Source organism: Delphinus delphis, chromosome 7, assembly GCF_949987515.2.
Source record: "Delphinus delphis chromosome 7, mDelDel1.2, whole genome shotgun sequence".
In the NCBI taxonomy this organism is placed as follows: domain Eukaryota; kingdom Metazoa; phylum Chordata; class Mammalia; order Artiodactyla; family Delphinidae; genus Delphinus; species Delphinus delphis.
In genome coordinates this window covers 12,942,493-12,967,140 of record NC_082689.1, presented here as the reverse complement: position 1 = coordinate 12,967,140, position 24,648 = coordinate 12,942,493, and the positions used below count along the sequence as shown (strand labels likewise).

At 40.4% G+C, this 24,648-nt stretch overlaps 1 protein-coding gene across 1 annotated transcript in view; it reads left to right on the top strand.

The window, feature by feature from the left end:
• Positions 1-24,648, top strand: part of NYAP2 (neuronal tyrosine-phosphorylated phosphoinositide-3-kinase adaptor 2) — a 246,692-nt gene that overhangs the window by 194,161 nt on the left and 27,883 nt on the right. The window contains exon 5 of the mRNA XM_060015500.1: positions 7,474-7,577. Coding sequence (XP_059871483.1) covers positions 7,474-7,577 — 104 coding nt within the window. The remainder of the gene's footprint in view (positions 1-7,473; positions 7,578-24,648) is intronic.

The following is a 24,648-nucleotide window of genomic DNA, read 5'->3' as shown; positions in this document are numbered from 1 at the left end:
CAAAAGAAACTGCCACATTAACATGAATGAACATCTAATTAAATCTATACAAAATGTGACATTAGGTCAATTTAATTAATTATTAAATTTAGTATTAAAACAGTTCCATTACATCTGAAAACAGTTTCTAGGTTAGATTGTCTAACTTGGTAAGTATTCCTGAGTATGCATGATTACTGTCTAGAAATCATAGCCAATCATGAATTAATTGGATTATTCACAGTCCAATAATTTCAAAGCAAAATTATAAAAATGTATTCCGATTACATACCGAAAAATTTACATTTGATGTGGGACATTCGGACGTCCTATATGTTTGCTATGATGTGTGATGGAAGCTTTAACACAAAATGTTTGGAATCTGTGAAGGTTTTAGCATAGTCCTGGCAAAACTGCCCCTTATTACTCAGGCATCAGTTTATCTCAAATAGCATATGTGTTATTTCAAAAAAATGCCTTTCCCAGAAATGAAAGTAGAGCTTGCAAAAGCATACCTCAGTGTTTTAAATAAAAGGCCTTTTTTGTGACCTCCATGTAGCCCTAAGTCATTGATTAGAAACTTTCAGCAGCATGATTGACTAGGGAAAATCATAATATGTCTCTGCTAGTAGAGAAAAATATTATGTATTGAAAAAATAAAACAAGATGGAGAAAAATATGTCTCCCCAGAATTTGATCTTATTTCTTTGATGCTAGATGAAAGTTTTTTTTCCGAAAAAATACACTAATCTCTTATTGCTGTGTAGATCCAGAGGTTGAGAACAATCATTTGTCTTTGCTTTCTGAAAACAAAGAGAACTCTAGTACTCATAATAGTAGCTGTGGGTGCCTTGGGGATTATCCTGTAACAATACCAAGGAACATAATCCTGAACAGAAATTCAGTTCACCTTACAGGGAAGATGAGAAATGATGGAGAAATTGCCATCCTTAAAAAAAAGACAATGAAAGATTGTATCCAACAAGAGTAAAAAGAGAGAAGATAGTTCTTTCTAAGTAACAAAGTCCAATGGGCACTTACTTAATAAGAACTTTAAGATGATGATGAATTATTACCCTGGAAAGATCACATGATAATGTCTTGATGATGGTTTATTTCAAGGAATTAAAATTAATGTCTTCTTTCTTCCTTCTTTCCTCTCTCCCTCCCTCCTTCTCACCCTCTCCTTCCTTCTACCTTTTTTCCATTCTTCCTTTTCCTTTCTCTGTCTCTCTGTGTTTCTCTCTCTCTCGCACATTCTTTCTTGTTCTCTTTACACTTGACCTTCACTGAAATTGCACAAACAACATCAACTTTTACTTCTAGGATGGATATTGGTAGTTTATTACACAAGCAGGGGTTTTTCCTTGGATGTAGGGAGAATAGATACTTTCTAGCTCATAATTAATCTTTTAATGGAATGAGTTTTTCTAAGGGGAGGAAAGCCTTATCTTAACTAAATTTTGAGGCATATGTCCATCGTTTTTGACCCCCAAACGCCTTGGCAATTTTTATATTAACAAAATTTAGGATGAAAACTTACTGTTTTTAGTCTTGTGGTTCCTAAGCCTCACTATTTAAGGCTCAAAGCACAGTGTATTTCTAAAGGTAAGTGAACTGGACGATTTAACTTTGATGTCACAGCCCTAGAGACTCTCTAAGAGGCTTGGTTATAAAAATAGAATCTTTTCTAGGATTTTTGAGACTTTTTAGAAAATTCTTTTGGCCAAAGAAACCTTGGTGGATCCAACATCATAAGGATTTGTTTCACCAACTAGGTCCCACAAACACCATGATAGATTCCAAATGTATTTAAGTCAAGGACAAGGTGAAACAGAAAAGAAGAGCTAAATGAGTATGATAAAGATAAACCAAAACCTCACAATTAAAAAAAATTGTCCTTATGACATGATACCATCAAGCAACAACGTTATGGAGTACGTATGTATGTATGTCTGTGTACATACACACAAATGTGTGCATTTTCCACCTGCCGGTGTACGCATGTGTGCATAATGAATTCATAAGTAATCATCTCAGCCTGCCACTGCAGGTGAAGTCATAACCCACATGAGCCATGTTGGGATTGAACAGTCGACCGCTGGGTGACCTGACTTTAAAGCTACAGGGTGGCTGGCCGGCAAGGTCAGCCGCCATGTGTGATGAGCGGTTCGTGGTTATATTGCAGTCCCTAAGGGGGTGGATGAACCAAGACGTGATCTGGACCACGGTCCAATAGGGGTAAAGCAAGGCCTTTGTGGGTCACGATGAAATTGGGAGTTTGCTTGGATTTTAGTAAGTCTCAGTCTGTGCTTTAGAGATATCACTGTCTATGCTTGGAAGAGGCTGATTAAGTCAGAGTCTGACTGGAAACCTAGCAGGGGAAATTAATCCATAGGTACCTTGGGTAATATAAAAGGCATTGGATTGTGTCACTCATCAGATAATCTCTTCAACATACCCTTTAAAGGAACCTCATAGTAAAAAAACATTATTTGCCATCCTTTTCTGGGAAAAAATGTTGAATTTTCTCCACGTGACTAAATGTGCTAATGCAATAAAGGGATATATGGAAACATCGGCTTATTATGAAAACAGGTCAACCAGGATTCTGATAGATGTTTTACATTTATTTTGTATAGTAAGAGATGACTCCTTAAGAGATGCTAGGATTTATGCCTCCTGGGAAGTTAGGTTCATTTATAAGTTAGAGCGATAGGTTATGTCATCACGGGACACATTTATATTTGAACACTCTTGTATTTTCAAGAGTGGGTGGGTAGATACTAGAATCACCTGCACAAAACTTAGGGAGCGTTTCCCTAGAAAATCATGTACGCTTGAATGAGAATCACTGCTTTGGTAAGTCGGGGAGCCAGACCTTGAACCCAGGCCTTAAAACATATTCTATGTTACCGTCATTGCCACAATTTGCTTTAGAAGTTGCATTGACGTTTTCTAGGTTAATTTGAGTGTCTTCAGTGAAAGAAAAATCATATTCATTGAACACTTACTCTGTGGTCCTCACCAACATAAATACTCAGAGCCACAGCAAGCAGTGCAAACGGTATATAAGTGCTAAGCCTATCTGGAAGAAAGAGGTAAACAGGGTTGCAGGATGCGTTACAATAGACGTGCCCGTTGAAGCAGGCCTTAGAAAACAGATAACATCTGGTCTGATGAAAGGCCATGCGTGGGGACACCTTGTGAAGGACAGAAGCAGGGTCAGATGTGGAGACCGAGAAGAGATGCTGAGTTGTCTATGCTTTGGGGAGCAGACAGCCACGGAGAGCACAGTGGATCAGATCAGATGGGGCCAGATCACAGCGGGACCTTTGAAAATTAGCCAAGTGAGTTTGAAGTTTTTATCGTATGAAGTGGGGAGTAATTTAAAACTTTTGAATAAGGTGTGTGATCTAAAAGCAATTTAAGAAGTTCCGCCTGGCATTGTGTACAAGTTAGTTTTGAGCAGAGAAACTATGGGTATGGGGACCAGCAGGTAGATTTTACACACACACACACACATATATATATATATATATATATATATATATATATATACACACACACACATATATATTTAATTATATATAATTATAATAATATATATTACCTATGTTATATATGAAATTATTTTTGGCTCAAGTTGTTGAATACCAAAATTGTGGTAGTGTCTGTGAGTTGAAATAAATCACAAAGAAAGAAAATTACCACAGGACTAACTTTATAGAGAGAGGAAAAGAAAGCTCTGAACATAAAAAGTAAGCTTCTAGGAAAATGGAGGTAATGTTCCTCCTATAAATGGGAAAATCAGAAGGATACCTAAGATGTTGAGAGAAAGCTATCATTTGGTCCTTGTTTTTTATTATTTTATATATAGTAATGTGTATATTTTAATCCCAAACTCCTAATTAATCCCTAGTCTCTAGAAGGCACTGGGGCTTATTAACATCAAGCAAGGAAGGGTGTGAGGAGAGGACAGACCTGTAGAAACCTCCATGTGACCCAAGAGCGAAAAGATGATACACAAGAAGCCATGACAATGCACATGTTCTGAGGGAGAAAGTGCAGAGGGAGAAAGCAAAACAAGACAAAAAGACAAACAGAAAACAACAGAGAAGAGAGAGGTGAAGCCATAAGCATCACAGGTGGAAACGGTTCCATCTTTTATCCATCATTAGCTCACCTATCCCCACTCTCCTAGATACCAGAATATGTGATTCATTACTATTTCTTTATACTATATAAGCAATAAAGTGAATACAAGGAATACATCCTGAAATAGTTTTGACTTCTGGGTGGGTTGGAAAATAAACCTAAGCACCCGTGGTCCTCCCTACTTCAGCTTTTACCACCTGCTCAGCACCACTGGCAGGTGTGAATTATCACAGCGTTTTTTTTCTTTAAATAATGTAGACCTTTTTTTTGTACTTGTCTTTTTAATTTTTTTATTGAAATGTAGTTGATTTATCATGTTGTGTTAGTTTCAGATGTACAGCAAAGTGATTCAATTATACATATATATAAACATATATTCTTTTTTTTTTTACATTCTCTTCCATTATAAGTTATTACAAGATATTGAGTTCAGTTCCCTGTGCTCTACAGAAGGTCCTTGTTGGTTATCTCTTTTATATATAGTAATGTGTATATTTTAATCCCAAACACCTAATTTATCCCTCCACTCCATTGCCACTTTGGTAAATAAGTTTTTTTCTATGTCTGTGAGTCTATTTCTGTTTTGTAAAGAAGTTCATTTAGATCATCTTTTTAGATTCTACAAACCATAATTTGAACAGACACATGCACCCCAACGTTCACAGCAGCCCTGTTTACAATAGCCAAGACATGGAAGCAACCTAAGTGTCCACTGACAGATGAATGGATAAAGAAGATGTGAGATGCATACACACACACACACACACACAAAATGGAATATTACTTAGCCATAAAAAGAATGAAATAATGTTGTTTGCAGCAACAGGGATGGACCTAGAGATTATCATACTAAGTGAAGTGAGCCAGACAGAGAAGGACAAATATCCTATGATACTACAGCTCTTTTAGGGCCCAGCCTTCCCTAGCTCCCAGAACACGAGGCGTATCTTGATCAATGATACCATGGCACCCTGTACTTCTCCTTTCTAATTTTTCTGAATTTTCAGGAAACCATTTTAGGCATACTGTTTGTCTCCCCTGAGTAAACATAAACCTCATTAAAATATGGGAAATTGGTGTCTTCCTCACCCATATTCTTAGCATCCACTGCAGTGCTTTGCACTTGGTGGGCCCTTGATAAATGTTTGTTGAAAGAGCAAAGAACAAATGAGCTCTTTAACTTTGACTGCCCACAAAGTAGATGTCAGCATCCTTCTAACACCTATTCATTCCCCCAGCAAATGTTCTTCTACCACTGATAATTCCACCGAGAGGGCTGATCACAGCTGCTTTTATATAATCAAATGCATAATTTGTTGCTTAATATCTTTGCTCCTGGATAGATTGTAAGTCTCTCTTAGGGCAAGAGTGGGTTTTTGGTGACCATACTCTGTACAGTCCCTGGCACATAGTAGGTATAAAATAAATGGATTCTGAATAATGAGTAAAGGATTATATTCATTTGTTTTGAAAAGAAATAAAACTTAAATGATATGAAAACCATTTTCTAAGGTCCTGTAGCTAGTGGAGTCATCTCATAGTCCAAAGCCTGCTTATTGCCTTTTTTTCCTTGCGAAATCAGAAGCACAGAGTAAAAGACTATCTAATTTGCCAAGAAAGGCTATTAGTACTCGTTAAGATAATTATTTTAATGTGGACGTGAGGCATTGTTTAATAGTTTGAAGCAGGGGTGGGAGAGGAAGGGTGTGTGTGGGTGAGGGTGTATTGAAAGGTCTCTGTGTGAATGGACGCCAGCTTATCTTATTCGTTGTATCTGTATCTGGTGTCTGTGAAGGATGGGGAGAGAATGGCCAGAAGGCAGTGAGCAGAGGCTGAAGTTAGCCATAGGTCATGTGATGCAGACATAGCAAAGCTTTTCTCTGAAGAGTAGCTTATATAAAAGTGGCATAGGGCTTCCCTGGTGGTGCAGTGGTTGAGAGTCCGCCTGCCGATGCAGGGGACACGGGTTCGTGCCCCGGTCCGAGAAGATCCCACATGCCGCGGAGCGGCTGGGCCCGTGAGCCATGGCCGCTGAGCCTGCGCGTCCGGAGCCTGTTGCTCCGCAACGGGAGAGGCCACAACAGTGAGAGGCCCGCGTACCGCAAAAAAAAAAAAAGAAAAAAGTGGCATAAAGATAGTGTTCCTATCCAGCACAGAACTTGTTCTCTAGCATCAGCTTGCCACTGCTTGGTAAATTAGTGATGTAATATCATTTGAAGCCACTAGTTCAGAGAGTTTCATCTTTAAGTCAAATTTATTAATATAATGAAAGGTTTTTTTGAAAAGTGCTTGTGTATTTGCAATGCAATTATTAACCTTGCTGAGCCTCAGGTTTCTAATTTGTAAATTGGGAGCATTTATAGCTAATTCATAACTCTAAAGATTATCTTTAAGATTAGAGATAATTTAAGTGCAGCCCAAACAGAAGCTGGGATATACTAGGCACTCAAAAACTGACAGCTAATATAAAAGTTTGTGGCAAAAGCGTAGATGTCAACTTTTCTTTTGATGCCTTCTTCTCCTTTATAATTACCTTCAAATATGTCTGAAAATCAGTGTCGTCTGTATACCATAAATTCTGAGCTGCTTGAATGAAGGGAACTCTTTCCATTCCCCAAATTGCAGTCTTCAAAGTATCTTGATAATGACCTAGGCAGCCTATTTAGGCTCCTTAAATAGAGGAAGAGTTAGGGGAAGGCTTTTTAATTTTGAAAAATAATATTATTATGAAAGATGTCAAAAGTCTTCGAAGTGGTTATACAATTCAAAGCAAATGAAGTTAAATTAGAGAAATGTTACATCAAAAGCAGGGTGAAAGTAATCAGCACACTATAGACTTGAAAATTAGAAAGTTAGGAAAAGAAAAAGAAGGAAAGAATAAGAGAATGAATGAAGAAAAGAAAGAATGAAAGGAGGGAGGGATGGAAGAAAAATTTGGAGAGGGTGGAGAAGACATTTTAGGACACAGGAGACCCTTGGACCAAGACTGAAAATGAAGCACAAAAATAGTCATGTCACTGGCTTTTTCCCCAGTGGGATTTTGTTGCTCCAGTAATCGCTCTATAGAAACTCACTCTAAATAGGGTAAAATGTGCAAGGCAACAGGCGTGGAACTTAAGTGGTTTGTTCTTTATTCCCAGGAGCTGATCTGTGAACAAGGCTCATTTTAGAATCAATTGTTATGAAATTGTTTCATCACCTGCCAATGGTTAGTAAACATCAGAAGAATTCGGTGTATTAAAAGAACGTGTAGCAAAACCAGAAGAAAGCCTGGGGTCCGGTTCATCCCTGCAGACTTTGCTCCGCTAATGCTCTGTCTTTCCCCCTTTTTCACAGAACCGAAAGTAAGCTGCAAACTAGGCCGGTCTGCGTCCACATCAGGTGTGCCCCCTCCATCCGTTACTCCTCTCAGGCAAGCCAGTGACCTGCAACAGAGCCAGGTACCATCATCGTTAGCCAGTCGTGATTGACTTCCTGTGATGCGACATGCCAAACGCTTTCCACCTCTGTCTGTCGTGTGTTGCTGTAACAACTTCTGCGTTTGCTTTTATTTTTCTGTGTGTGTGTGGGTGGGAGGGATGAGCTGTGGCCGTCTGTGTTTTCATTCAAAAAGGAAAGTCTTTCTTCCTTGCGATTGGTGAAACTTTCTTCGCTGTTTGTTACCAAATCGTTTTTGTCTCTGGTTTCCATCATTCTGTACTATAAATGTAAACTTGTACTATATGTATTGGCTTAGTGGTTATTTTTTTAAAGTTCTTTCTCTCTTCCGTGTTTTGTGTACTTTTATACCGTCTCCGAAAATTTATCAACGTTTGATAAATTTACCGACTTTGTTTTATGTAGATTTCTTTTTAAATGTTTTGTCCACAACCCTTGCACAGATGTTGTCAATGAATTTGTACATATTGTTTAGTTCTTATCCTATTATGCTGTAATATTTGTGGCCGTCTTACTTCTACTTTTATTTAGCTTGGAGCATGACTGTAAGACAGTGAATATCGATGTCCTGATAAATATTCATATACCAACTCATTTGGATTGAACACGGCAGCTGGTCTTTTTTCTTGGCCATAAAGACAAATTGACCAACCAGATAATCTAGGTATTTACCCCAAACTGTAGATTAATAACGCAATCTTTAAATAAATGACTTTTCTCTCTTATACCAAAAATATCAGAAATGTTCTCAGTAAGGGAATGTAAGTGTCTATGCATGGTATATGAGATCTCTATTATCATTTGGAGAAAAGATACAAGGAATAAAGGCATAAGCTACAGTATCATTTAATCCTTTAGAGTACAGTATGTTGCTCTGATGTTCATTGGTACATGCTTGTGTACGGAGGATATAGTATGGGGAAAAATCACTACATGTAAATGCTCTATCTATAACTCATCCAATAGGAATTCAGTACAATGACAATTTGTGAAGCTTAATTGTTGTTACTGTTAAATGTATTATGGGTGTTAAATAGGATAGTACTATCCTGGAGTGGTTTCTCTCTGCTTGTCCCAGCTTTAATGTTCACTTTCACAAAACTCTTCTGAAATTGTAAATTATAAAACTAGCAATGATACCTCCATGGGAACTGTCCATTACTGATTAGCAAATTACATATTCATCAATTATATAAATGTCAAGCTATTTTAAAAACATAACCAGGAAGAATAATTGCATTTTTTTCTAATGGGAGACAGGGTGCTTTATAGTATTTTGGCCTGGCTTAAATATGCACAGCATTTGATTCATGAATATATGAGATATCTACAAATGCAAGAGATGAGAGGCTCCTCTCAAGAGCATCTCAAGTGCCATTTAGAATTTCTTGTGTCTTAATTTAACATTTTAAATGCTTTGTAACCAAATGACTCCACCTCAAACACTTTTTTGGGTATAAAAGGGGTAGAAACAATAAGACAATGAATAAATAAATAAATAACACAATTAACCTCACTAAGATAAATTGCCACCTTAGTTGATTAAAGCTATTCCAAAATATTACATTTACAGATTTTCAAAGCTTAAAAACTTGAATACAGAAAGGAGAGACCTTTAGCTAGCTGGCGGAGGATTGCATCAATACAATCAATTTTCCAAGTATATATACCTTGCTATTGCATTACCTCGGTATCTCAGAGAGGTTTTGTGTTCTTTGTTTTCATTTGCTTTTTCTCCTAAGTATCTTTATAGTTGTTTCATCCTACGCCCCTTCAATTCTCAATGACAGCAGTTTCCTGGGGTAACTTACAGACAGAAACAAGGTGCAACTCTGTACCTTTGCGTTATCAGCTCTTCGCTTACCTGGTAGGTTAGCTCTTCGCTTACCTGGTAGGATGTTCTTCATTCTTCAAAACACAGCAACAGGAGAAAGACCCTCTTGTTACTTAGATGCTGCACTTTTTCTCTCCAACCAGGAGAAATTCTGGCACACAGCCACATCATAGAAGGGGTGTCAGGGCTGCAAATTAGAAGGCTGGCCTCTGAGTCTCTCCCCTGTGGCTTGTGACCAGATGTAGTATTCACCTCTTCCCATGTGCTAGTGCTAATGGGGTAAACATGGCTCAGAAGAACCTTGCTCTGCATTCCTACAACTTGGAATTGAACTAAAGGCAATGGGTACTTATTGAAGACCCTCTTCTCCCCTAATTCCCATGCTCTTGACTGAGATGTCTCCTTAAGTTACAACCAGGATGGCACCTCCCTAGGCTTAGCCACCCCAGGCAATGGTGAAAGACATTTAAAAACATTGAATACTCGTACACAAACTAGGATACGGAACACCTAGCATTATCCGACAAATAATCATCCTGGTCACTTTTTTTAAAAGTGTTTTTCCTCCACCGGGATTCCTGATAGTTATTAAAACACAGAATGCTTAATAGACGATTAATAGACTTAATAGATGATTAATAGACTTCTTACTAGGAAATCTTTGGAAGACCTGTGATCTGTTTCAGACAAACAAAAGCAGTCACTGAAATAATTCCAGTAGTGCTTATCTATTGAGGAGTCTGGCTTTAAGAAGCCATATTAAGGGACATTTCTGCTCATAGAGAAGGAGCTGTGTTTTTTTTTTTCCAGGTTGTTCACATCTTATCTCTTTTCAGCTCCCTCAGTACTAGTTTTTCACCCACCACTTCAGATCATGGTTGGAGCTTTCTGAGAAGTATTGCAGGAGGAGACAGAAGGGACGGAGGTTACTCCAGCAGAGATGGGTAGAGCTGGCCAAAAGGGACTGCCGCCCACCCCCAGGAGCCTAGGCCAATGATGATGGACCACCCCTAAAGAATCTGGAGACAGTAGTGATTGACTGACCCGCCGAGGAGCCCGGGGCGCATAGTGACTGCCCACCAAGGGCATTTGTGTAAAAATAAAAGTGGAGGTAATGTTTGCTTGGCTATGCAGTCTGTTTCGGCTTCAGGTAATATAGGAGACACAAGATTTGTAGAAATGTATAGTCTCATCTGACTGGAACTTTAAAATACGTAGGAGAAGACGGGAAGTTCAAGAAAGAAGTATGAGTTCCAAAGCATTTAGAGCTTCTTACACAACGCGTAATACTCTCTAAAACTCAGTGAGATGAAAAATAGATCTTTTCTTTCTTAATTCACTCCTGAATAAATAGAGCAGTCACGGGGCAATTAGGGGAAAGTGACATTTCCTTGGAATTTTACGGCAAAGCAGCCACATATTTTGGCATTTGTCATAAAGCAAACCTTTGGAAATTAGATTGAATTTCTGCAGCTTCCATGAGAAAGCTATTTTATTTTCTTATTTATAAAAGCAAAACGGTATAGGAGAAATATTTTGCACTTGAAGCACATCACTTTATCTTTTTTTTTTCTTCTTCTGTAGTGAAGTAGAAAGCTGTGTACTCAGAAGAAAGAAGTGTGAGTGCCTCTATAGACAGCAAATGCTGTTCATGTGATTCCTCCATCTCTGGACTATGGTGTTAGTGACCCCCATTAATCTGGAGATGGGGCCATCTCTAGTTTTACTGCAGCAGGTGATGGAATAGAAACTAAGGAGCAGGGCCATGAGAAAGCCAGTCTTTCCTTCAAGGAAGGAGCAGCTAGGGTGTGTCTCCAAAGTGCCAGCTCTCTTTGGAAAAATGTTCCCAAGAAATGTCTGTACTTATTTTTTTGGGGAAGGAAGGAGATGAGAGCCACATCCTCTGACACACACGTGCACACACACACACACACACACACACTCTCTCTCCCCCAATATACTTATGCACATGAATACACACAAACTCTCACATACTCTGCCCACTATCTCACACACACACACACACGATCACACACTCACGAACACACACACTTCACATTTTTTAAGTAACAGCCCCCCAAGTCAAATCAGGGAATCACAGAGCTAACAGTGACCTAAGTGTTGAACTGAGAACTCACCTTCTCTCTGAGGTTTGTCAGTTGTTCTAAACTAGATTATCTCTGATTACCCTTGATGTCAGGAAGTGGGTAACAGAAAGCCATCTGTCACTTCTTTTGGACATACGTTTCAAAATCTGAGAGCCCCACATTTCTCTAGAAATTTAAAAATCGCCCCTGAAGCTGTTATCTCTTGCTCTGTGGGCCCTGTGTGGCTTGAGAGCTGCCTTCTCACTACCCAGAAGTGGCCTTGTCCAGGCTGGTCCATGCTGTGCACTTATAAGCTGTTATACAGGGAAACAAGCCCAGTTCCTTTCAACTTGCCCCTTCAGGATTATTTCTCAAACATTTATTTTTTTTTAATTTTTTAATTTTTTTTTTGCGGTACACGGGCCTCTCACTGTTGTGGCCTCTCCCGTTGCGGAGCACAGGCTCCGGATGCGCAGGCTCAGCGGCCATGGCTCACGGGCCCAGCCACTCCGCGGCATGTGGGATCTTCCCAGACCGGGGCACGAACCCGCATCCCCTGCATTGGCAGGCGGACTCTCAAACACTGCGCCACCAGGGAAGCCCAAACATTTATTTCTTTTGATGGCAGTCCTCTGGGCTCCCTCCAAGCTTCTAACATCCTCCTTTCGCTTGATGACCCTGCTGGGGCCTTATGAGAGCCTGCCCGGGCTCCTGCAGAGCAGAATACCTTCTTTTTTCCCATGCGCTCCATGTCTGTGTCTGCGCGCCAGCATGTGGCCAGCTTTCCTAGATAATGGAAGAATGTACTAGCATCCATAGCTTGATGCATGTCTAGGGTGTGTTTCTGGACATGCCTGGATGTCAAAGTTGTTTTCTAGATATAGTAAAAAAAGGGAGCTAAATCACCCAAAGATAGAAATTAGGGATCAGTACATGTGAAAGACCAAGATGGAGAATTTAAGAGGATTCCCTGACAAAGACTTTACCCAGTTTACAATGTGACACTCAACGACTTTGGTTGACTTACTAAATATCTCTCTCGATAAATCTCTCTTTCTATATATCCTCGAAAAAATGTTTTTCTCACACAGTCTAATTTTGTCTTTTCTCTTGGTCTTTAATACCTTCAGAGTAGCGAGGTGTTTTGATTGGTCCCACGGCCTCTGTGCTTCGCCTGAAAGCTTGGAGCAGACCATTGCTCCTTCTCAGCCTGTGTGTGAGGTCTGGGCTTTTGTAACTCTCAGACAATCAGGACGTTTGCACACAAAACTTGTAGGAGCCTGGAGAGCATGAGGAAGACTAAAGGCAAAGGGATCCTGAGTATAGTAACATAAATACTCGAACAACGACATGGAAAGGAATTCTAATTTCAGCCACTCGATGCCCGCCCACGTTTCTCAGTAATGTAAACTTAAAGGGTATGTTCTTATTTAATTTCAGCTTCTGTGCATTGGATCAGGTAGAAAAAGGAAAACAAACCTAACATCTGAAATAAAATAACACACAGTGTGAGAACTGGGAGTTTCAGTTTTATTCAGGGACTTACTGAGGACGATAGCCTGGGAACTATAGCTTCTCAGATAGCTCTGAGGAACTGCTCCAGAGAGGTGGGAGAAGACACCAGGGGAGAGGGGTACGTGCTATCAAGCAAACATCTCAGTAGAACGTTACTACTGCTAGTCACGAAGAAAGGCTATCTCAATTAATGATAGTAGTGTTTTTTCTAGGTATGTGAAGTTGCAAGAATCCAGATTCATAAAAAATTTCTCTTGAGATATTTCTAACTATCTGAGGGCCTGTTTTTGCCTGTTTTCCCAGGGCACCTGATCTTCACCCTGAATTCCTTTCAGGGTGTGTTGCAGGTCACTGACTGCAGTGGCTAATGACTCAATCCTTGTAGAACTGGATGGCGAGTGACATTCCTTGCCTTACAAGCTCTAACAGTAGAAAAGCTTCAGTTCTCTTTAGAATTCCTGTGCTGCCATTAGTGTAGATGTGACTTGCTTTGCCAAGACCATACTTGCTTTATTCCAGCCCTGGGTCCTGGAACATATGTTATGAGGTTTCATCTGATCAGTTGCATGTACAATGTCAAGTGCTCCTATCTAGTAGTCAAGGTTTTGTGTTTGATGGGAGAAAACAGAGGAAGGAGCAGAGTATGGGGGTGGGGAGCATGTGGCTCCCCAAGTTAACGTGATGAAGGGGCCCCGTTTCTACCATCCCTTGCTTATGTGTTGAACAAACCTTTTTGTGAGACCCTGTGGTATTCCAGGTCCTATCAGGCCTGAACTAAGAGAATGTTTACATCGCATTTGTACCTTTATATGGCTGGTTTGATCGTATGCTCAGGGTTACATCATATGATGGAAATGGTAAAAAAAAAAAAAAAAAAAAAAGCAGAAACAGAACATATAACCAATTAGCAAAAGCTGAACTCACTTCATTCATGCACAGAGATCCCCACCCTCACAGAGCTTCCTCCAGGCTATGCAATAGGTTTTAAATAACTCCTATTGTTTTTTCATCCTGCATACAAGTTAACCTGACATATATTTCCAAACATGGAAAAGCCTGATGGGGGGGCGCTTGGAAAACCCCACTAAGTTTCCAATGCCATGTAAAGATAAGATGTTTACGGCATCTTATTGGAGAAGGGTTTATCTGTAAGAACTTCAAATTGTAAAATAAAATGCTATCTTAACAAAGATTATGTTACAAAGAAATTATAGTTATTTGTTATAAGAATGTTATTTACCAAAGAGATTGGATCTAGGCTTGTGAAAAGTGGAATAAATTCATGTTACAAATAGGAGTGTCAGTGGTTATATTGAGCGATTGCTGTGTATTATGGTATTATTGCATTAAAATAATGCAAGGGCCGAAAGGTAAACAAACAAAGGCTTTGTCTTCTGTGTGTCCTCTACAGTCCTGTCCGGTTGATTTATGAAGATGGTAGGCTTTAGTACTTTGTGGGGCTCCCATAATTAGTGTCATATTTAAAGAAGAAACAAGATTTTGTCATCACCTTTCAATAACAGTAATATGTGTCGTGAATTCTTTCATACAAAGAATTCAGACAAGATCAGGTGTGTTCAGGGTGGTATGGCTGTAGACCAGATGGTAGAAACTCAGATTGCTTTCCAGGACAGACCACAATCTGAACTGAGAAATGTTGACATATTATGTAGGCATCGTGTGCTTGTTAACTGCTGTATAGTTCACGTGGCAGAATATTTGGGGTCACTTTTTAAAGGCCAGTAGTCTCGTGACCAGTCTCTCAGGAAGTTCAAGATTGAGTAGAATGAAACTACACAAACCCATCCCTTTGCCCCCATTCCAATCCCCCCACCCAATAATCTTGCATTTATGCCCTTGGAGTAGGAGGCAGAGTGTGACAAAACACGAGGATGTTCTCTGAGAAATCTTGAACGCATTGACAAACAAGGTTAGGGGTGGGGCCAATGGACTCGCAGGGTGCCCGCCTCTGACTTCGCCTAGTCGCCTGTACCTGTGTGCATCCCCTTCAGCGTCAGAATTATCAACTTAACCATCCAGCTACAGGGAGAGGTGTGAAGCTGCTGAGATGCAGAGTCCAGCATTCTTTAACACGTGGAAGGGATACAATGTGTCTAGGGTTCTTAGATGAAGTTTGCCGGTTGAAAACCATGTACCATTTGCTGATCTCTGATGAATTTATTGTGCGCCAGGATGGTTTTGAGAGCTTCCTTACATCATTGTAGGTGTGCTCTCTACAGCCCTACCCCATTATTATCCCATGACAACTAAGGGTACTAAAGTGAGGTTATACCTTGTCCAAGTTTTGCACCTATTGTCAAAATGATCGGTCTATGATGTCAGTCTATGAGTCCCAACTACTCAGCTGGTTAAAATTGTGAGGTTTAGAGGATGTAAGACATCCATCAGAACCGTGGCTCCACCCGTTGGTTGCTGTGTGACCTTGAATACATGGCTCAACTTTTCAGAGTCTGTTTTCTCATCTGTAAAATGGGGGCAGTATTATCTGCCTTGTATGGTTGTTGAGGATTAGTAAGATAACATATGTGTGTAAAGTCCTGGACAGACATTACCTATTAGAAAAATAAGAATTCTTTCCCTTATAGCTTTTCCTTCTGCCAAAATGCAACTTTCCTGCTTGCTGGCAAGTCCTAAGGAGAAGAGTCATTGTAGTCAGTGGTATTTCAAAAGGGATGGGCATGGAGGGAACGGTTCTGTCCACCCTGTATCACTGACCTTGTATAGAACTGCTAGCACGTGGTGTTAATAAAAAGCAGTTTTTTAGTCAGTTTTATTACTGACTTTAAATTCTCTAGACAGCGTATCTCTTTACTGCCAGCATCTGAGACAGATTGGTTTCTCCTGCCACCTCTTGGTACACTTGATAGGATTATATTCGTTATTCCTTCTCCTCCAAATAGGAAGTTAGATATTTAGTTATTTACCATGTAATAAGGAGTCTGTATCTGGCATTTCTTCTTTCCTTGTAGGGTCCCACGTGTGGTTTGGAAGTAAACTGAGTAGAAGTCGACTAAGGGTATCAATTCAGAAATGTCACGGGTCCCCTAACACTGCTTTACTCTCCTACTTGGGTTCCAATGTGAATGAACTTAATGAAAACGTTAGAGCTGCTGGGGACGCTGTTATCTGCAAAGACACAGGATATTCAGTTGTTGCAACTTCAACATTTACTTAAAGTTTCCCCAGACCACACTTTGAGAGGATTTGTTTTCTTATCTGCACATGTATTTACCCACAAGCATGCCCATTATGATGTGTTATCCCACTATATCAGTTTAACTTTTATATGCCCATTATATCCATGTCACTTGTTTTTATCGTTTTTATGTTTTTCCTTTTAAATGAAGAAAGCACTAAGGATATTGCATTATAAATGTTATGGAAACAAGGAGGCCTAAATTTTAACAACATTCCATCTTGCCAAGTGAATATGTGCCAATCTCGTCCCAATATATGGAGATCAGTTGCCACTACTTGGTATTTCTTACGCAAAATCAGAGGCAAAGGAATATCTTTTATTTTTTTATTTATTGTAGTTTTTGGAATCCTCGTTTGTTCCTCTTCAAATGCCAAGAGCGGTGTAGTTTACTAAGCTAACAATAATATGGATGTGTCTGGGGAAGTGAAACTGAAGATTTTAAATCCATTTACCGTCACATTAGTCTATACCATGTGTTTTCAAGCAGATCTTTAAAGTTTCCAATTCCGTGTCAAATTTTTTTTTTAGGAAATAGAGGCTTTGGGAGGCAGTTGAAAATATTTAGCTGCTTGATTTATTCAAAATGTCAGTAGAGTTGAAAGTGAAAATTTGGCTTCAAGTCTAGAGGACAAATTATGAATTTATAACTGTAGGTCTTGTTTGAGTTGTACACATAGAGAGCAATTGAAGGAGTGTTAAAGCTTTACAGATTGATAACTCCATTTGAGAACTAAATGCTATGCTTGTATTCTGCTGCCAGTTATTAGCAGACATCGCATTTTAAAAGGCTTCCCCATCACAGGCTCCAACTGTTAAAATGCAGGTCAGGCCCTCTATGGGCTGGCCAACCTAGTTTGGGGAAAATAATGTAACATTGGGCGGATACGTGGTGCCACCTAGTGTCTGAAGTGAGCTTTGCAATCTGTATTTAGGTTTTAGAAAGGATTGAATTAAAACTGCTTTCTGTCAGAGATGATATGCTGTTTGGGATAATAAGCATAATGCTTATAGAAAACCAGGACAGGCTTTTAGTATGATATTTGTTTTGGACATTTTTCATTACTTTAGTTTTGTAATTTTAAGGTGTCTAACTTTTAAATGCACCTTTCTATACTTTTGTGTGTGGGGAGCTAGCATCACAGCGAGTGATCTCTGAGTGTTATATATTATTTATGAATAGATGCAGATGTTTTCAATAGGATTTGTGACATTTTCTGCGTATTGTATTTCTCTAAATCCAGACTGCGCCTCGAAAAAGGGGATCATCATCCCTATTTTGAAGACTGAAAAGTGAAGGAACAGAGATAGTTTGGCTGATTGGAAGAATTCCTTCTTGGTTTTGTTTGAGATGAACATGTTTAACACACATGGCTTAAGATTCATTCCTGAAAAGAGCAGTCTCCCTAACCAGTGGGTAAATTTACCTCTAACTTAAGTTAGTGTGGCTTAGCAAGAAATGTTTACATTATATTAATATTGGTTCAGAGTTAGACTACACTTGACTCAGAATAGTAAGTACAGCCACATTGTGAGTGCCTCACTCAGAGAGTTCTAGAGAACTTCAGTTTCTCCACCCAGCTCACCTGCTGGGCAAATCTTTGTTCTTTATTCTGTGCTGCAAGTAAACATTAGCCTTCAGGTGGAAAGCACCTTCCCCAAATAAAGCAGATTTCTAAAATGGTTTTCATTGAGGGCTTATTATGTGCTTGGCACGGTGTCCAGAATGCCATATCATATAATTTTATTCTCACGATACGCTTATGAAGTAGGCAATATTATCCCCAGTTTACTCATGAGAAAATTGAGGCTGGAGAACCTGTTACCTGTTGAAGGTTTATAGCTAGGAAGTGGCTGTACGGACATGAGGTGTAAGTCCAGGAGGTTCTAGCCACTAAACTTCTGCTTTATTTTCTACCATAAATAACTGTCTCTCTGAATTTGCTCTCTTTGTAAAACTCACCTTCCTTCATTTTCTTTCATCCATTTATTTGCTCATTCTTTGACTTTCTGGGTCTCGCCTTATAACTTTTCTAGATTAAAAGCTACATAGCAGAGGGGCAAATTCAATTCAGACTTCAACTGAACAAGGCATCACCTAAGGCCAGATCTCCAAAGGTGAGACGGGGTTGGGACTGTAACTCCTGGAAGGAAGCTCACTGTCACTCAGTTGCATCATTCTTTTGTGGACCACGGGCTGGTGTTGTGAGAGCTCAGCCAGGCAGGTGTGTGCGTGTGCGTTCCTGTGCCAGCGTACACGTGCGTGCACACTTGAGAATCTCAAATCTTGAGTACATCTAACTCTTTTCGCATTCTGAAAAGAAAATGCATCCCCTTCCCAAACATGCACTCCTGAACCCCAGCATCTAGACTACTCCTGTAGATTTAACCAAAAGACCAAAAATGCATTCAGCGAGATTTATCTGGCTTCTGGGCTTTTACATCCATCCAATGAGCAGACACTTTAAAGGGGGTGGGGAGGGGTGGAGAAACAACCATACTGTCACTTCAAAGCCTTTGTTTTCTAAAGTAAACGCTGCATTAGAGCTAGTTAATAATCCCTGGTTGTCAGCTATTTTGACGGGGATAGTATGTGGAATGTTGCATATAATGACTTCCTTTCCAGAAAATGAGGAGGTTATTTGAAGGAACAAAAGGTATCAGGTGTAATCTTACCCAACCCAGTCAATTTTGCATATGAAAGTGGGGAGAGGCCTTTCAGGAGAAGCCAGCAGAGCCAAAGTCACTTGCCATTCAGGATACAACCTAGGAAGGAACACAGTCTCTCCTGTCACTTCTCTGATATAAACCCCAGTAATGGAACAGGAACCCTTGAAGAAGCCTTATGTGGGAAGCGCTTACATCCAATGGTGGCTGTCCTGGGCTTCATGGAATTTCCAGGTATTTTGATTTCTACATCCATATGAAATGAGATAATTCATACGAAAGCACAGTTTAAACCAGAATGTTTAAATGTAGGTGCCTATTTTCAGTCATTCATTTATTCAACATATAGGCTGTTTTTATTAAACTTTTTAGTTGAGTAAAGAAGTACAGAGCACTGTCTCGCCTCTAAGAAAGCGTGGTGCATTGGGGGAAACAAGACAAGCCACAGGACAGGAGGGCAGGAGGAAGTGAGCCTGGGGCCACTCCAGCAGCTTCATGGTGTGGCTTTTCTCGGATCCAAACTGTCTTACAAGATGACCTTGCAGTTTTATGAGAGGCGCAGTGTCTCTCTCCCTTTTCCCCAACTCCAGTCTCCAGTGTCCCCTGTCGCCAGATCCATCCTCCAGAGCAGCTAGAGTGACCACGTGTTGACGCTTCCATGCAGAATTCTGTAAAGTCTCCCCATTGCCTACAGGATGGAAGGTAAATTGCTTTGTGTGGATTTCAAAGCCTGTATGATCTGGCCCTTGGAATACCCTCCTTAGTCCTGGGCTCCTGGTAACTCTGACTCATCCTCCAAGTCTGGGATCAAGTGTGTTCTCTCCATCTTTGAGGCTGTCCCAGCCCTTCCAAGCATATCTTATTTCTCCATATCTCTCCTCTGTATTTTGTAATTTCCATACACAATGGTAAATAACCTTATTTTTGTATTAAAGGACAGCACTGTCTGAGGGATGCTATCCACTGTTTTGCTACCCAGAAAAGCAGTCTGGAGAAAGCCAGGTTAGATAAATTCCTTTAATATCAGAGTTTTATGTTTGTAGATGTGCATTGGGAATTGCAAAGAGGATATCATATGTCATGATTCTTGAATATATCTGACCAGAGAACCCCTTGTTTATTTTTCCAAGGAGCATCTCTTTTGATTCTAAAGATGCAGAGTACAGTTGTTTTCATTAGCTTGCAGGCTCTTTGAGAACTGGTATGTATATTTCATCTTGGAAATCTCTAGTAGTCTCAGTCTGTATTTTTTTTTTTTTTTTTTTTTTTTTTGCGGTACGCGGGCCTCTCACTGTTGTGGCCTCTCCCGTTGCGGAGCACAGGCTCCGGACGCGCAGGCTCAATGGCCATGGCTCACGGGCCCAGCTGCTCCGCGGCATGTGGGATCTTCCCGGACCGGGGCACGAACCCGCGTCCCCTGCATCGGCAGGCGGACTCTCAACCACTGTACCACCAGGGAAGCCCAGTCTGTATTTTTTTTTAAATTTATTTTATTGGAGTATAGTTGATTTACAATGTTGTGTTAGTTTCTGGTATACAGCAAAGTGATTCAGTTTTATATATATATATATGGTTATTCCATATGGTTTATCTTAGGTTATTGAATAGAGTTCCCTGTGCTGTATAGCAGGACCTTGTTGTTTATCCATTCTGTATATACCAATTTCCACATGCTAATCCCAAACTCCCAATCCATCCCTCCTCCACCCCCCTCCCATGGCAACGACAAGTCTGTTCTCTATGTCTGTGGTCTTAGTCTATACTGAATGAATAAATTAAAGCTACAGGTGGAAATAGATAAGCATCTCATTGTAATACTGTTATAGTAATTTGCAGAAGTGTTTGGGTTCCTGACAGGTGGCTCTGTACACAGTCATCACATATGCTCACCCCAGCTATTTAATGAACTAGTTTTACCTCTGGTGGAGACTGAAAGACAAATGTTAGAGAAGAGGATTGAAATGCAAGTGCCCCTGAGAGAAGTAACAACACCATGACTGCAACTCACACGGAAAGAGAAATCTCTATATTCACCTCATTCTTAAACATTGATCTTTTTAAAAATCAGCTTTATTACTAGAAGCAGAAAGAGCATACCACGGGCACCACTTTAGAAAAATAAACTCTAATTATGCCGGAAAGAAAGGTGGGGCAGGAAAAGATGGTCATGTCCCAGGTCTCAGGTGAGTTCCTGGGATGCCGCCGAGTGTGGGTTCTTGGCTTCAGCAGGAAAGAATTCAAGAGCAAGCCACAGTAAAGAGAAAGAAGGTTTATTCAAGGAGATACACACTCCATAGACAGAGTGTGGGCCATCTGGGAAGAAGACAGGCCCCAAGGTATGGGGTTGTCAGTTTTTATAGGGGTGGGTCATTTCATAGGCTAATGAGTGGGAGGAGTATTCCAGCTATTTCAGGAAGGGGCGGGGATTTCCAGGAAGTGGGCCACCGCCCACTTTTTGACCTTTATGGCTGGCCTTGGAACGTGGTGCCCGTGAGTGTGTCATTTATCTGTGCTGATGTGTTACAATGAGCATATCCTAAGACTCAGGGTCTAGTGGAAGTCGACTAGTCCGCCATCTTGGACCTATTTGATTCTAATCAGTTTATGTTCTGTCCTCGGGCTAGATCATTCTTTTAAACAGTTGTGCCCTGCCCCCTTCCTGTCTCAGAATGATGCAAGTGTATATTTAGGACAGGGTATAAACTGGGATTGGAGCAAATGAAAAGCTTTCAAATCTGTGACAGAAGGGATTATAAAGCCCTCCCTCCATGAATAGTTCAGTATACATTTCATCTTTTAAATTAATGTAAAATTTATATAACATCTATACTTCTGACACCAACCGTAATGTGTGTTCATCAATTCAGATGCTGATGTGTGGGGTTTTTTCCCCACACCACCTAGCAATTTTCCAACTCTAGCTGGGTATCCTACAATTTAACTCAATTCTGACACTGTCTACACAGAGAGAGCGTCAGGTCCCACAGGTTCAGGGCTCAGCCCCACAAGACTGCTCCCACTTCAGACATCAAAGTCCAGGTTATTACCTGGGCTTCATACCAACCAGCTATAAACCAGAGGTTCCCACAACTCTCTCCTTGGGTTCGATTCATTTGCTAGAGCAGCTCAAAGAACTCAGAAAAACATTTTATTTACTGGATCACCAGTTTATTATAAAAGGTTAGAACTCAGGAACAGCCAGATGGAAGAGATACGTGGGGCAAGGTATGAGGAAAGGGCGTGAAGCAACTATGCCCTCCGAGCACTACATTCTCCCTGAATCTCCATGTATTCACCAACCTGGAAGCTCACCAAACCCCCTTCTTTTGGGTTTTAATGGAGGCTTAGTTACAAAGGCATCATTGACTAAATCATTGGCCATTGGTGATAGAAGTCAGTCTTCATCCCATCTCCCCTCCTTGGAGGCTGGGGAATGGGACTGAAAGTGCCAACCCTCTAATCATAGGACTGGCTCTACTGGCAGCCAGGCCCCATCTTAAGTACTGTCCAAAGGTAACCGCCCTAAATTAACTAACGGCACCTTCATTGCTCTCTTCACAGGAAAGTCCAGGGGTTTTAGGAGCTCTGTGCCAGGAACAGGGATAAAGACCACGTGTATATTTCTTTTTATAAATCACAATATTGTCAGGGAGGAGGACATTTTTCTCTATCCTTCTAGGTTCTTCTGGCTGGTCTAAGAATTAAAAGGACATGAGATAGAGTAACAGGAGAAAATCAGAGTTTAATAAATTGTATACGAGGGAGACACCCAGGAAAATTGAGTAACTCACCAAAATGTCCCAAGCCCTCACCTTAAATATCTTCAGCTAAAGATAAACGAGGGTGTTGGGGGTACTGGTTTGGGACTTCAAAGGGGATGAAGGCAATTCATATGGAGATAGAAAAGCAAATGTTTGATAAATAAATGTTTGCCGGGCCAGGCAGAGACAGTGGGACACAGAGAAGATTTCAACAGACTTTACTGGGTTCTTCTCTGTTTACCACCTGGTTCATACTATAGTTATCTATGGTGATAGCTTCCTTCCTGTAACAGGTTCTCTGCATACATTCTTTTAGGCAGTTAGGGGAAAGGTCAAAGGTTTATCCTGAGTCTTTTGGGCCTTGATTTTTTTCAGCCTGAAATAATCCACATGCCAAAGAGACATTTTGGGGTGATGAATTTTGTTTCTCTACACATCGCAGTCTATATATAGTCTACTATATTTTGCTTAACTTCATGTAGATTTTCTCTGTACAAAATTTTGCATAAGTTTATTGAAGTTGAACTCTTTTATTTCTTGCTTTCTCTCTCTTGTTTTTCCGATTGTTTTGCCTCAGATATACTGGGCAGATGCCCTAAACATATGAGAACTTGTCCTTTGGGTGATTCAGCACTTTTTACCTGCACAAAGAATTTCTAAAATTATTCCTGCAGCCAAATTTAAACACAAAGGCAAACAGTTAAAAACAGATTTTAAAAGATGTGAAAACTCTCAGTGACAAAGAGCTATTTGCTACTACAGTGTATTGAATTTAAAGAAAGTCTGCCTTTGTGTTGTACTGTCTTCTCGAAATGAGTTGCAGGAGGGGGACTGTTTGAACACAACTTATTGACTATGTGATGAACTGAGTGTGAAGATTTGCAGAAGCTGCCAGTAGAGGGCAGCACTTCACCTTTCTCGGCCTCCTTTAGAAGTGGGTCCCAGCAGGCGTGATCCATTTCAATATTCATCACGGAGATGGAAAGAAATGAGTTGGAGGAGTGAGGCCAAGGGGCCCGCCAGGTCAGGAGTAGAACACATCATGTCTTTTCTTCCCTCCTCATCCTGTCCGTCATCTTTGCTCTCCCTCCTAGCTGCTCCCAGGGGCTTTGGGTGGAGTGGCGGGACTCAAAGAAACAAGATTCACTGGAAGATATTTCTAGCAGTGATTTGACAACCTTACATTTCACAGCTCTGCAAACAGTCACCTGGAGTCTGGGCCAAAAGACAGTGTGGATAAAATTAATGTTTGGCCATTTTCCCTTCTCCATCCCTTTCCAAGACCTCCATGCTCTAAATATCCTACTTCACACAAAATTATCCAGCCAGGGTCCCATGTCTTCTATTTAGTCTGCCATCTCTTGTACCACCAACTGAATGCTAATAATGTGTATAACTGTCATTGCTGATGACTAACGTGTGTGACTGCCACTGCCACTTGACAGCAATTAGCATTAGCACTTTACAGTTTGCAAATTGCTTTCATACATTCACTCAGCAAATGTACATTGTCCACTTGATCAGCAGCAGATGTTCTGACTGATGCTCAATAGTTGATAAGAGCTCCTTGTGTTCAAGGGAATTTCAGCCCAGTAAAGGACACGCACGCGCGCGCGCGCGCACACACACACACACACACACACACACTTGCAATTAGTATAATTAAGAGGAGAGTGAGTGAAGATAGAGGGATTAACTCTGAGTTTTGAGGGATGTCTTTGAAGGTGGTCAAGCATGATTTTACAGAAGGAGAAGTGGGTACATTTTCTTCATGTTTTAATGAAAGAGGGTGGAAAGCCTTACAGACTGGGAGAGAAGATTTGCAGAGGAGTAGGGGGTTTGAAACCACACAATTTGGACAAAAATGCAAGCAATTTTATAGCATTACAGTAGTAACAAATGTTGAGGAAAGAAAATTTGAAGGAAAAATTATAAAAGGGTGAAGAACTAATGATAAAGTTCCTGGAGAATTCAGTACCCGAAACAGGATTA